Source organism: Balearica regulorum, chromosome 8 (assembly GCF_011004875.1).
Source record: "Balearica regulorum gibbericeps isolate bBalReg1 chromosome 8, bBalReg1.pri, whole genome shotgun sequence".
NCBI classification, from domain to species: domain Eukaryota; kingdom Metazoa; phylum Chordata; class Aves; order Gruiformes; family Gruidae; genus Balearica; species Balearica regulorum.
The window spans coordinates 26,604,944-26,617,894 of record NC_046191.1 but is presented as its reverse complement, the minus strand read 5'-3'; the positions used below and the strand labels follow the sequence as shown (position 1 = coordinate 26,617,894).

Below are 12,951 nucleotides of genomic sequence, written 5' to 3'. Positions count from 1 at the left end.
GATTAGATGCTGATTATGTATTTTTATTATGATGATGCTTTTACTCATGATGTGTTTCACCATATGTGGCCAGGCAACTCACTGAGATTTATCCAGCTTTGATACTGAGCAAGCTCTCTGAGAGATTCAGGGATGACGTATTACAAAACCAAGCTTTGTTCTTTTGCAAAAATAGGTGTATGAAGCTTTTGATACTGTACTCTAACAAAAATACTAAGGGGCTTGTAAAAATAAGTCTCCAGTTCTGAACACAATCAAATATATATTATTATGATGCTCTCGGTTACTGTCCAGCATCGGAGTTGCCTTATTCTCTGTTCATGCATTTTTCAGTGTGTCTGAGGTGGGGGCCAGAAAGTGCTGACCTGACCTCAGTGAAAGTGTTTTAAAGTTAATGCTAGCAATTGATCTGAGTTTAGAGTCTAGACATGAGCAGCTCTGGCAGTTCAGTGGACAGTATCTTACCAATTACCTCCTGTAATTTGATCGTGTTCAATCACTTGCCTGTTACCTTAGGAAAGGGACCTGCTGTCTTTGTAAAGTGAGAGAATGCACCAGTTTTTATGTGAATAATGATTTTGGCAATTAACGGCAAGATAATTGAGTGCTCTTAATTTCCTAGTAGGGGTATAAAAATGGATTCTAAGCAGATAGGGCTTTTTCTTCTTTTTCTTTTTCTTTTTTTTTTTTTAACTAGAGAATAATAATCTGGTGAAGCAACAAAAAAATGTAAGCTCCTGCACAGTCAGGTTTCACAACACATTTCTAGTGTATTGGATGATTAAAAAGGTGTCAAGTACAAATGTGTAGTTAAGCCACCAGCTATAGTATTGTGGCAAGTAATTCCCAAGCAAAGATGGTTTTTTTGCTGTTTTCTTTAATACTCAGATTTCTTAAGCTTATTTTTTATGTCCAAGCAGTGGTGGAGTAAGCCATGATTATATTTATAATTGTACAGTAATTTCTATTGATTTGTAAGCATGTGACTTTTATTATACTCACTGAATCAATGGTTCCCGGAAATGTGAGCATATATTTCATAACCTTTCTGTAAGCTGTCATTTATTCCTGTTCTCTGTGTACATACATCTAAGCATTTCCTTCAGTGCTTCCTTTATGACAGTCATCTTCTCTACTGTTCCATGTGAATCTGCTCATTGATATTTTTGTTCTTCAGAAGGTATTTGCTATTCTGTCCTGGAGAAATGTGTTCAAAAACATTCAGATTTTTACAGTAAATACAACTGAAGCTATTGTCTACAAGGTACATATCTGAGGCACAACCAAATGGTACCTTGATGGCTGTAACAGTTTCTAGCTGAAATGGAGAGTAACTAGCAATAAACTAGGGTTGAAATGAATGCTTAAACACAGAAACATTTAAAGCTAGAAGTAGAATTGGGAATGCCTGTTTCAGCCAAATTTTGAGGGGTCTCAGATATAGTGGTGAAATTGTTAGACTCTTCATAGAATAGCAATAGTGCTTCTTGGTGTCCATGTTCATCTGATTCGACAGGGGCAGCTGGGTTTCCTGTTTCCATTTAACCTGTGTTTGCTTCCTCACATTTACAAATTAAATTAAAAATGTGACCTTTTAGATTGCTGTTCATATGAATATTTGATTATGACTGTAATATATGGCTGTTTGGTTGTTATTTACTAATTCCGTATGAGTTTGTTCACATTCAGAGCATGGCATGTGTAATAAAGAACAAAATTCTTATCAAGCTCTCTGCCCTTTTAGGTGATCCTGGCTTTTCATATAGACCTTTCCACTTGGATTAAAGGTGTTTGGGCGGGGTGGGGGGTGGTGTAATATTTTATTTTATTTCCATCTTTCCAGCCCAGCTTCCTTAGTTATGATGGGTGAGGAGAGACTCATGAATGGTTTTCTTAAAAACTCAAGACCACCAAGCAAGTCTTCATTTTAAGTTGCAAATAAATACGGTTTCCTATCAGTGTTGGCAAAGCAAAGCCTGCAACATTTTGGCAGGCCAGGCCATTAGGTATGGTCATGATTAAAGTTGCATCTCACTTTTGAGTTTTTAAATTGCCGACTTGATTAGAAATACTGAATTCTGATGTCAGGTTTGGCAGTTTTTTCCAAAGTAGAACTGTGTTGAAGGCTTCTGTGTGGAGCACGCAATTGTATGTGTCAGTTCGGTGTGGTAAAATATATGTAAATATCAACTGTTTTCTAAGGACTTCAATTATTGGTGAAATGACTGTTTTAATAGATATTTGTAATATTCTAGGTGGCCTAAGTGTACTTTTCCCAGTGTATCCTGTATAGCTTTTTTGTCTGTATTTTCCTTAGAATGGTGTCATTTTGCATGTACTAGACAGATAAGCATAATTTACTTTGTAGCTTATCATTTAACATCTGTAATGCTTTTTCTGTATTTGCAGTACTAATTAACTTTAATGCACAATTGATAGTCATTTGCAGGTTTTGTTAAATTTTCCAGTGCAGTTGTACGCATTTGGAGGCAAACTTCAGATATTGTGACTTCCTGTTTTTGAGGCACTGTTAAATCATGAGGAGTAGTATAAGGGGGTTTCATCTGTTTATTTACATTAGGAAAATACTGACTTTTGCTTGCAAGTCTATCAACAATTTCCACCTGCTGCCTTTAAACATGCTTGTTTGGGTTTTTTCCCCAAAATGCCATTTTCTCATTGGATATAAGGTAGTAGCAAACGCTAGTATTTTCAAGTTGACTGAATAATGAACTTTTCCTCATTTTTCATTCCTTTTTTTTCTATTTTTCCAGCAATAGGGAGCGTGGTCTTCCTGTTTAAGTACATCCAAATTGGCTTTTAGTATTAATATAGAAATAGGCTGAAGAGAACAAATAGAAATGGTGCGGATAACTTACCCCAAAAATGTAGCAAACTTTTAAAAAGCTCCATCTGTACTATAATGAAGAGAAATCTTACCAATTATGTGGAGTACTGTGTTTTTAAAATGTAGTACCAATACTCCTGATAACTTTTGCAGTTAAGTGAAATATAGTGTTTCTTTTTATCAGAATTTTTGGAAAAGAAACAGTGTTAGTAGTGCAGCTGGGTGGTTGTGACTAGAATGTGAGGAGAGCACGGGGCTGAGCTCAGCTCTTTTGCTGGCCTGGTAGGTGGTACCGCTCACACCAGCTTAACTTTCTGTGACATAGTTTTAGTTCTATAAAATGCATGATTTTGTTACTTTTCCTTTTTACAAAATCCACTGAGATTCATCAGTAAAAAGGCTTGCATGACTCTCATATTATGATAACAATTTTGAGAACTGTTCTGTGTATTTTATTTTATTATTGCCATAAAGAGGAGACTCTTGAAATGGAATTGCTTACTTTTTTTTTTTTTTTTTTAAGGTAAGAGGCTGAAAAATCAAAGATCTGTAATTCATTTGGGGGCGGGGGGGGGTCACATCAAAAGCATTTATTTTTGTCATATGTAGATTACATAAGACATGAGCATCACATTATCCTTATTTTACAAGCACTTAATCAAAGAAGCTTTTAGAAAAGAAAAAATAAATCCAGAATCATAGTATCATACATCATAGAAACCAGATGAATCATTGATAATGTAAAATCACCATCATCACAAAAAAACCCAACAAACCTCACTCAAAAACTTTTTTGACCAAAATCCCCAGCTTTCTTGAGGAAGACACCAGATCATATCAAGCAAAATTTGCTCCAGGAAGCAATTGTTAGCCTTGGTCCCTAAAAAAGACTGAGTTCCAGCAGTTCAGCAGGGTGGGATCTGGCTTGTCATCTGCAAATGTGTTGGGTAAGGTGTGCAAGGAATGCCAGGAAGGTGTAAGAATGGGTCTGGTCATAGTTTTGAGGGGCAGGGGACCTTTTAGTCCTTTTTATCATAAGGGCGTATGAAATATTATTCTTATGTGTTTTGCTGTTCTGAATGAGTAGTGGTGGAGGCTTGGCACAGTGAAAGTGAGTGGCTTCAATGACTCTTGCCAATAATGCAATGTTCTGATAAAGTTGTTACTTTTCCTGCTGATTACATCAAACAAATTGCTTTTGTCTACTGACTGTTTCTTTATTCCCCAAGGTTTGTACCATCAGATGAAAAGAAGAAACAAGGCTGTCAACGAGAAAATGAAACTCTAATACAGAGAAGGAAGGACCAGATGCAGCCTGGGGGAACTACAGTCAGCGTTACTGTACCTTATCGAGTAGTAGATCAACCTCTGAAACTTATGCCACAAGACTGGTAAAATAGATTTCCCCTTTACAAAATTTCTTAGGAGAATGCAGAAATTGGAGGGGACCAATAAAATTCTACTAAATTGCCTAAAAAGTTAAGATATGGATAAAAAAATGGATTTGATTATTAACTGTCTTTTCTTCAGGTGAGGAAGACTTCTTAAAAAAGTTTCTTATGAAATCCAACTCTGTACATTTTAACACTATGAGCAGCACAACTATTTTTATTCGATTTGCCTGAAATCTTCAGGAAATTCAAATAGGAATATTCATATGAGTGTTCCAGTTGGTGGTACTGTAATGTGCAAGTCACTGAAACACGATCTGAGAGAAAAATCCTCCTTTCTTGTCTGCTTTCTGCATGAGATCTATTAAAGACAAGTTTCCAGGCCTTTGGCATCTGACATTCTAATTTTAAGAGTTTAAGAAGGAGAACATAGTAAAGACTGAACTGTGGTTTCAGTAGTGAATCAGATTCATTGAACTGGACTCAATAATGGAAGCTGGCTTCAGAAGAGAGAGCCCCAGTTGGGGAAGGAAAATCTTAGATAGCTTTTAATAAAAAGCTGCAGATTATTTTGTCTGTTGCCCATTCTTCAATGCTATGAAAACATTTCTCTTTGTGTAGGAAAATTCTGGAGAAACATCTTTTTGTTACTTGGCAACATTTTTACTTCTTCCTCACAAATGTGAGGACTTTAGACATGCAAGATGACATTTTTGGTGGTTTTGTAACTTCCAAAGTAGATTTTAATGGAGAGGAATACTTTGAAAATGTCCTGTTCTTAAATTAATTGTTCTCTGTATTGAGAACTTGAATTAATCAGGAATCTGTGGTTTTGAAATTCTAAATATCAAATAGCACTTAATGTTTAATGAACAAACCTGTAAGAACCATCTAAAATGGTTCCTAAAGTGCTTCTGACCAAAGAGATGGTGTGGGGTTTTTAACTTTTTTTTATCCAAGGGAGAATTGGATATTACTATCTAGAAATTAACATGTTGCCGCTGATTATTTTTCTTTCTATTAGCCATTACAAAGCGTGCAACATCATTTGGAATGGCAAAGCTTGAGCCTGTCTTTTTAAAAACAAAACCCCTCCATCTTGATTATTCTTTTCCATTCGGGATTTGGTAGACTTTACGATGAATTAAATTTGGGGATTGGATTAAGGAGGTAGGTATTAGTGGTAGTAGGTAAGAACCATGGCCAGATGATGTAAATGTTTAAGAAAGACCATAAAAGGGAGGACATTTGTTCTCAAAGTTGGTTTGTTGGGGTTTTTTTTAAATTTTTATTAATGTAAAAGCTTCATTTTAATCACAAATTTATTTTCTTAGACCACAGGTAGTGGTTACATACCCTTACAATAAATGATGCGCTTTGCAACTGGAGGCAGAAATTTAGCAGCTGTCACTTCTAATAAATTTTTAGAATAGAAGTTTTAACAGTATTCAGACTATCGGCTTTTAAATAGATATAACAAACACAATTTACAATGTTATTCATAGAAGATTATCTGTAAAATGTTGGAGCACTTTTAAAAAGCAAAGTAATAATGACCTGAAGTAAACACTGTTTGACTTATTATAAATGTAACATGAAAAACTGAGCTATATTCTGCAAAGGGATGGAGCTAAAAGTCCAGAAAAATCATGTGAATTTTTTTTTTTTTGCTTAACAGAGAAAAAGCAGTTATGCTGGAGATGTGATTGTTAAATGTGCTATACTGCTGTTACCAAAATAAGAAACTATGCTAAGGTATATTGCCTGTTTAAGAAAAACGTAGTTAAATGTTCAACGTGTCCATCTCTTTCTATGTTGGCAGGGATCGTGTGGTGGCGGTGTTTGTACAGGGTCCTGCTTGGCAGTTCAAAGGCTGGCCTTGGCTCTTGCCTGATGGATCACCTGTTGATATCTTTGCAAAAAGTAAGGGGTTTTTGTTTTGTTTAAGTGTTTTGGGGGTTTTATTCTGTTTGGGGGTTTTTGTGGGGTGTTTATGTTTATGGCAAGGTATGGCCCAGTGCTGCCAAAGTGCTGTTGGACTGGAGTGGTTGACAAAACAGGCGCTGAGGTCTTCACACATGTGGCAGGTATTAATGTGCTCTCTGCAGGTCTTCTGGTCAGACCTGCGGAAGCTCACTGAAATCTTCTCAGAGCTGTCGTCTTTACAAGAGGTTCAGAAATAGCTAGTGTATAAATTTACTTTCCAAGCTTGTTTAAAAAAAAAAAAAGGTGAAAAGACAATGTATATTATAACACTTCATAGATAACAGGTTTACAGGCTGTCTTCAGATTTCATTACTACTTTGAGCAGAGGATTAACCACCTAGTATTTCACTAAGAAAGCTTTACAAATACAATCTGCTGTCTGACAAAAACTTGTGAGTTTAATGAGATATACTTTCAAGTTGTGAGCTAGATGTTACCACTGTATGGATCTGAACAGTTTGTTTGAGTTACCACAATAATACCTGGTATACTTCGAGACACACTGCAGTTCTCTCCCACAGTTCGCTCTTCTGCTGTAAGGTGTGTGATGGTATCTAAAGAAACTGTCAGCTTCTGTTTCTCTGTCATCATTGTGAAGCTGCCTTAGAAAATAGACCTTTTATAGTGTCCAGTAGTTTCTGAGCTACAGGTTTAAAAAAAAAAAAAAAACAAAACCCACAAACCAATGCATATACAAAAAAGAAAAAAAAAACCCAAACCAAAAAAACACCTTAGTTCAGTCTGTCATCTTCTGGTCAGTGTGATGAGGAAACAAATTTGATCAGGTTTGATATGTGCACTTATATGGTATGTGAAGAGGCTAGAAGGAGAATGCTAGTTTGGTAAGGACCAAAAAAAAAAAGGAAAACAGTCGGATGGAAGGCTAAGAATGTATCTGTGAACAAGAAAACACAATGTGCTGCTTAAGGGGAGGATTGAGAATGAACAAGGAGAGAGTGAAAGAGCCTGAAAGTAAATGTAAAAGAAAAAATACACCACAGGAGAGAGTTTAACAAATGATACTAATGAAAGAAGAAAATAGCATGTCAAAGTGAAGATATAGAGAAAAACGGAAATTGTGAAAAGCAAAACCAAGAAAATGCTGTTGAATATTTAAGATCTAGCTAGTAGTTGCATGCTAGTTCCTATTAATTTTAACAATTATGTATATACAAATGTATGGAGGGCCATAGGAATTGTTATGACAATTTTGAAGTCTTTACTATGCCAGGAAATCAAAATAATAGCCCGCGTAGTTCAGTCCAAAGGTGTACGAATTCTTACATTGTTGAAGGTGAAAGAAGGATTTCTGTTCTTATTTGACTCATAAAAGTGCTTTCTTTCATTCAAAGCGAGGTATTTTTAAAATATTTTCCTGATAAGTGTATCTGTAGGGCTTTTTCCTAATGACTTTACTCAAAATTCAAGTAATGGAGAGAGAGCACAGGTGACATCGGTCTGGTTTGTAAGTGTTTACTTTTTCCTGAAGCTATTGCTTTGCCCACATTTATAGTCTTTCATATTCTTTATTGAATGTGGTTTCTGGGATCTGCAACAATTCATTGTTTCCTCTGCAATTTGCATTTCTTCGTGTAAGTCATTGAGTCTGTAGAGATTAACAAATATTCAAAGCTTATTACTGTCATTTTGGAAAACAAGTAGGTAGCTTATGATAAAAAGTTCCTCAGTAAAATTTGTACTACACCAGAGCCTGTCAAACTGGTTTTATTTGTTCAATTGCTATGTCATGTAGCTTTTAGTTGAGTCTCTAAAATTGTTCTTTACATGTGGTCTGAGTGTTTAATACATAGCAAACAAGCTTATTTTTGCATCTGCAAGTGATTATTTCAGGTGAAATTTTGAATGATGTCACTTTAATGAACAAATACTTAATTTTGAATACCATTTTCAAGGTCTTGCTGCTGGAGCACATTAGTGCACTTTAATACTGATTTGCTTCAGATTCAGAAATGAATTGTCTTCTGCTCAATAACATTTAACATTAATGCAGAGGCTCTGCAGGTGTTAAGTTTTCTGTAAATGCAGAGGCTCAGTATATCTGTATTTGCTTTCTCTGGACTTATTTTTAAACCATACAAACTGTATGGCAAAGATAACGTATCTGTGTTCTTAGTTTTCATTTACAAAGCTTGGAAATTTATCTGGCAATAGTACAAGCCAGATGATCAATTCTTTAGTTTTTTAATTGAAGAAAAAAAAAAAAGCTTATTTCAGATACTTTCTGAATTGCAGATACTTTCAGATTTTCTTCGAGAAAGCTTCTACATATATCAATTTAGATTGACCTGTATCTGGGAAAGGGGACTGATTTTATTTAGTTTAGCTATTTGGCTAAAATTGTGGATGGATTTTGTGGAAGAAAAAAATGAAGAGTGTGGTACCAGAAAAGATATGACCATGGCATTAAAAGAACTGATTTCCAAAAGCCTGGTCAAGTGCTTCTGCTTTATTTCTCCAATAGTATCCAGAACAGAAAATGCATCAAATTGGTTACCAGATAGGAATTGTACAAGACTTTGCACTGGATTATGTCAAAAACTATGGTTTTGGCTAAGGAAATCAAGAAGAATTGCAAGAAGATTTTAATACTGTGTTAATGCGTAGGCTTTACATAGCTCACAAGTGACAATACTTCCCAAGAGCAAAATAACTTAATATTTTACCACTTTAGCTGAGTACTAGATCAGGGGAAACTGGCATTACTACATTTCTCAGAATGCTTTGGGGGTTACACTGGCATTCTGCTATCAGTCTTCTACGCAGGCTTTCAGGAAATAGCCAGGCTTCCTTCTCAGTGGTCTCAGAAATGCTTCCCCCCACCCCCCCCCCCCCCCCTCTCCCCCCCCCCCCCCCCCCCCCCCCCCCCCCCCCCCCCCCCCCCCCCCCCCCCCCCACCCCCCCCCCCCCCCCCCCCCCCCCCCCCCCCCCCCCCCCCCCCCCCCCCCCCCCCCCCCCCCCCCCCCCCCCCCCCCCCCCCCCCCCCCCCCCCCCCCCCCCCCCCCCCCCCCCCCCCCCCCCCCCCCCCCCCCCCCCCCCCCATTCTTGGACAGTTCAAAGATTTTTCAGAAAGAACATCTTTGTTTTCCAAAGAAAACGTGCTTGAATTTGCAGTGAGTTGCTGCTATTCTCCTGGAATCTATGGATCTAAAAATCACTTTTCACTTAAACCTGTAATAGCTTGAGAGCCTGATAGTGGCTACCGACCACTATATTTAGCTCAGTGCCCTTTATTAACGAGTTGACTTTCTTGAGAGATGGGCACATAATTTTGTTCTCAAACTCTTACTCTGAAAAAAGAGGGGTGGGAATTCTCTTTGACTTGTAATTAAACACTGTAAAGTCATCATGTTTGTACACTAAGTGTTTTCCTGTTTCCTGTAGTTAAAGCTTTTCATCTCAAATATGATGAAGTACGTCTGGATCCAAATGTACAGAAATGGGATGTAACAGTGTTAGAGCTAAGCTACCACAAAAGACACTTGGACAGGCCAGTATTTCTACGCTTCTGGGAAACTTTGGACAGGTATGTTTCCTGTTGAAATTCCTTTATGCTCATGCTTTTATGATGTTTGGAGGAAATAAAAAGTTGTGGCAACAAGGGAATCGTATACAACTTAGACATCTGAACAATGTTTTAGCTTGAAAATACTGCTTGTTTAGATTTCTCCTGATGATACAGTTAAATATATACCGCTATATTTTATTATAAACTATAAATAATAGTCTCCAAAGTGTAATATGCATGGATTTAAAGGAAGGGTAGTTACCATTAATCATCAATTATTACCATGACTCCCCACCTCCCTTAGGCAGAAGGAAAGGAATGGAGAAAAGCTAGGTGGTGTAGAGTGTTCCTTTGCTCCCCCAGCCCTCCGCGTGGACTGCAGTTCTGAGCTTACGAGCTCTCCTCCTTCTTCTCTCTGCCTCGCTAGATGACATACTAGAAGAGGTGAGAAAGTACCTTAAAATAAAGAGCCACAAAACATTATCTTATCCTCATGTCCTTGAGTGAGTCCACAGCACTGGGTAGAAGTGGAAATAAGTTTAAAGATACAGCCCACAATGAGTTTTGGACTGGTGATTCTTCTGTATCTTAGGGGCCTTCCATGTTCTTAGCCCTGCCTTGTGTGAGAAGTGAGGGATGGAGGAGCACTGGCAGCTCTGTGAAGAGCAGCATTACTTCTGGCTCTGCTTCTCTGTGGTTCAGAACCCTCTCTGAATGGGAAGACCATTGCAATACCTTTTTCCATGCTGTAGAGAAGAAACTTTCTTATTATGAAGCAGTTGAAGAAATATTGAGGGAAGTGAGAAGCCCATGCATTTCACAAATGTTTAATCTTTTCATGTTGATTGCACAGCAAACTGCTTGAATGATTGAGTGAACTTGAAAAAGAAAAGTCCTATGGAAATTGTCAAAATAATTCCAAGCATCAAATTTTCTGTGGCTTCTTACTTGAAAGTCTGAGCTAAACTATATGTCTGAATTCCCAGAATGAACTAGTGTTATCTTTAACAACGGTCTTCCCATGTTGGAAGTCACACTGTCTTGGAAAACATGAATTTTCTTTGAAGCAAAGGTAGTAGCTGACTGACTTTCAGTGAGACAAATATCCTGCATAAGACAGAGCTATATGGCATATAAAACATTGTGTCTTTTTGGCAACTTGCTAATTCTCTAAGAATTTTGTTTTAACAAAGTCTATGCATATTATTGCTGAAAGTGAAATTTCTATAAATACCGGAAGAGTAGTAATGTTGTCTTCTGTTATTTTTTTTTTCAGGTATATGGTGAAGCACAAATCTCACTTGAGATTCTGAATCCTTCAGCTGCCATTTATTTCCTGAAGTATGGATTGAGAAAAATGAAAGGGGCTCCAATTTGGAGACCAGAGCTCGCACTATATGATATGTCAAGAACTTTACAAATGAAGAAGGGTCACAGTTTAAACTTTTTATAAAATCTTGTTTGGATGCTCCATGCTATGGCAGGTTGATACCTGTTGTTTATTCAGAAGCAAAGGGGTTTTGCTTAAAACTATTTTTTTAATGTTGTTAGCCTTCTAGTCTGCAATCCAAATTGTATATTTTGATAGCAGCAGTTTCTTCTCTGTTTTGTTAAATTAGCCACATTTTTAAATAATGTGTTTTGTTCCTTATTAGAAAATAGATTGATCTTCACTGCAGGTTACAAATGTGTGTGTGTGCGTGTGCGCGTGTGCGCACGTGTGTGTGTATATATATGTGTGTGTGTGTCTATATATATAATGTATAAAAAAAAAATAGACACACCTACACACACATAGATGTTACCAGGCTTTCTAAACCACTTAGCTTCTGAGCTTAGTTTTGGTTTTCTTTGCTTATTGTTTCACTTACTGAAAATATTTTGTTGTGAATGATACATTTTAGTCAATAGGACTTGCAAACTGAGCAAAGTGGAATTGTTTTGGATAAATCAAAATGTCAACCTGTATATGTATATTCTGTCGGTCTTTGTTGAAAAAGGGAAGATGAAAAATCTAGAAACATTTTTTTGGATTTGTAATGTCCCAGTTTACTAAATCTTTAAACTTTATTATAGGAATACCTTCAAGTCATGTTAACTTTAAATTGCCATTCTCCACACAGGTCTCTTTATTTAAACTGAAAGTGTGCATGTGTACATTCCCATCTATCAAAATACCTTTACATATGAGTCTCAATGTTACCTAGATTAAACAATGAATAGAGAAGGAGAGAGTTTGGATTGTTTTTTTCCTGAAACAGCCATGACAATGAATGAATAATTTTAACTTGTTTGTATTTACACCTCTAATACCACATCTACAATTATTTTGTTGTGACAAAAGTAGCCTAGACTGTCTACAGGAGTTGTAATTTTCTGAGATGGGTGGCTAATGGGGCCTCCTGTCAGTCCTGCATTGGGATGGAAAATGAGCCTACTCCAGTTACCAAAGAACAGATTTGCTTGATCTACAGTATAACTGAGGCCGGAAGACCCTGGTATTTGTATGAATTTATGGTATCTCTGTATCTATCTAATAACATTAAGTTGATGTTACATACCAGTGGATGTAGAGAATGATCAAATACTGTAACACCCGCATGAATTGTTTTCTGGGATAGAAAAATACATGTTTATATTCCTGTTCTTGAAATTCCAAACCATGTTTTTTTAATATACTTTACATTTAAGGTTTGATGAAAGTAAAATGTTCTACCTATTCTTCTTTAGTTTTGCTTTTTATTTGATGTTACCTTCATTTTTAATAAAACCCGAAGGCACATCTTCTTAAAAGGCTTTTAAAACTATGTATTAAATTTATGAGGACTGTGAGGTCTGACTTTTAATGACATGTTTCCATCCCTGCTATGTCGAGACTACTATTTTTAAATGGTCTTAATGGAAATGTAAAAAAAAAAAAAAAACCACAAAAAAACAAACAAACAAAACAAAAAAACCCAAAACCAAACAAAAAACCAAACCACCAAACAGAAAACCCCGGTGACTCCAAGATTAGAAGAAGTTGAGACTGGATTTTTGAATGGATTCTGCAAAGTGACTGAGAAAAGCAGACAATACAGAACTACTAGAAGTTCTCCTATTTGTATGGGCAGTTGGTCGGTATCAAATGACTATTTTTTCCCAATACTTAAGATTATTATAAATGTATCCATGTCATACATGAGTGAGCTAAAACATTC

At 36.6% G+C, this 12,951-nt stretch overlaps 1 protein-coding gene across 1 annotated transcript in view; it reads left to right on the top strand.

Annotated features, from left to right (window-relative positions):
* Positions 1–12,473, top strand: part of CDC73 (cell division cycle 73) — a 107,440-nt gene extending 94,967 nt beyond the window's left edge. The window contains exons 14-17 of the mRNA XM_075760171.1: positions 4,078–4,239; positions 6,062–6,162; positions 9,628–9,769; positions 11,028–12,473. Of these exons, the coding sequence (XP_075616286.1) occupies positions 4,078–4,239; positions 6,062–6,162; positions 9,628–9,769; positions 11,028–11,064 (442 nt within the window). The 3' untranslated portion in view covers positions 11,065–12,473. The remainder of the gene's footprint in view (positions 1–4,077; positions 4,240–6,061; positions 6,163–9,627; positions 9,770–11,027) is intronic.
* Positions 12,474–12,951: the final 478 nt, after the last annotated feature.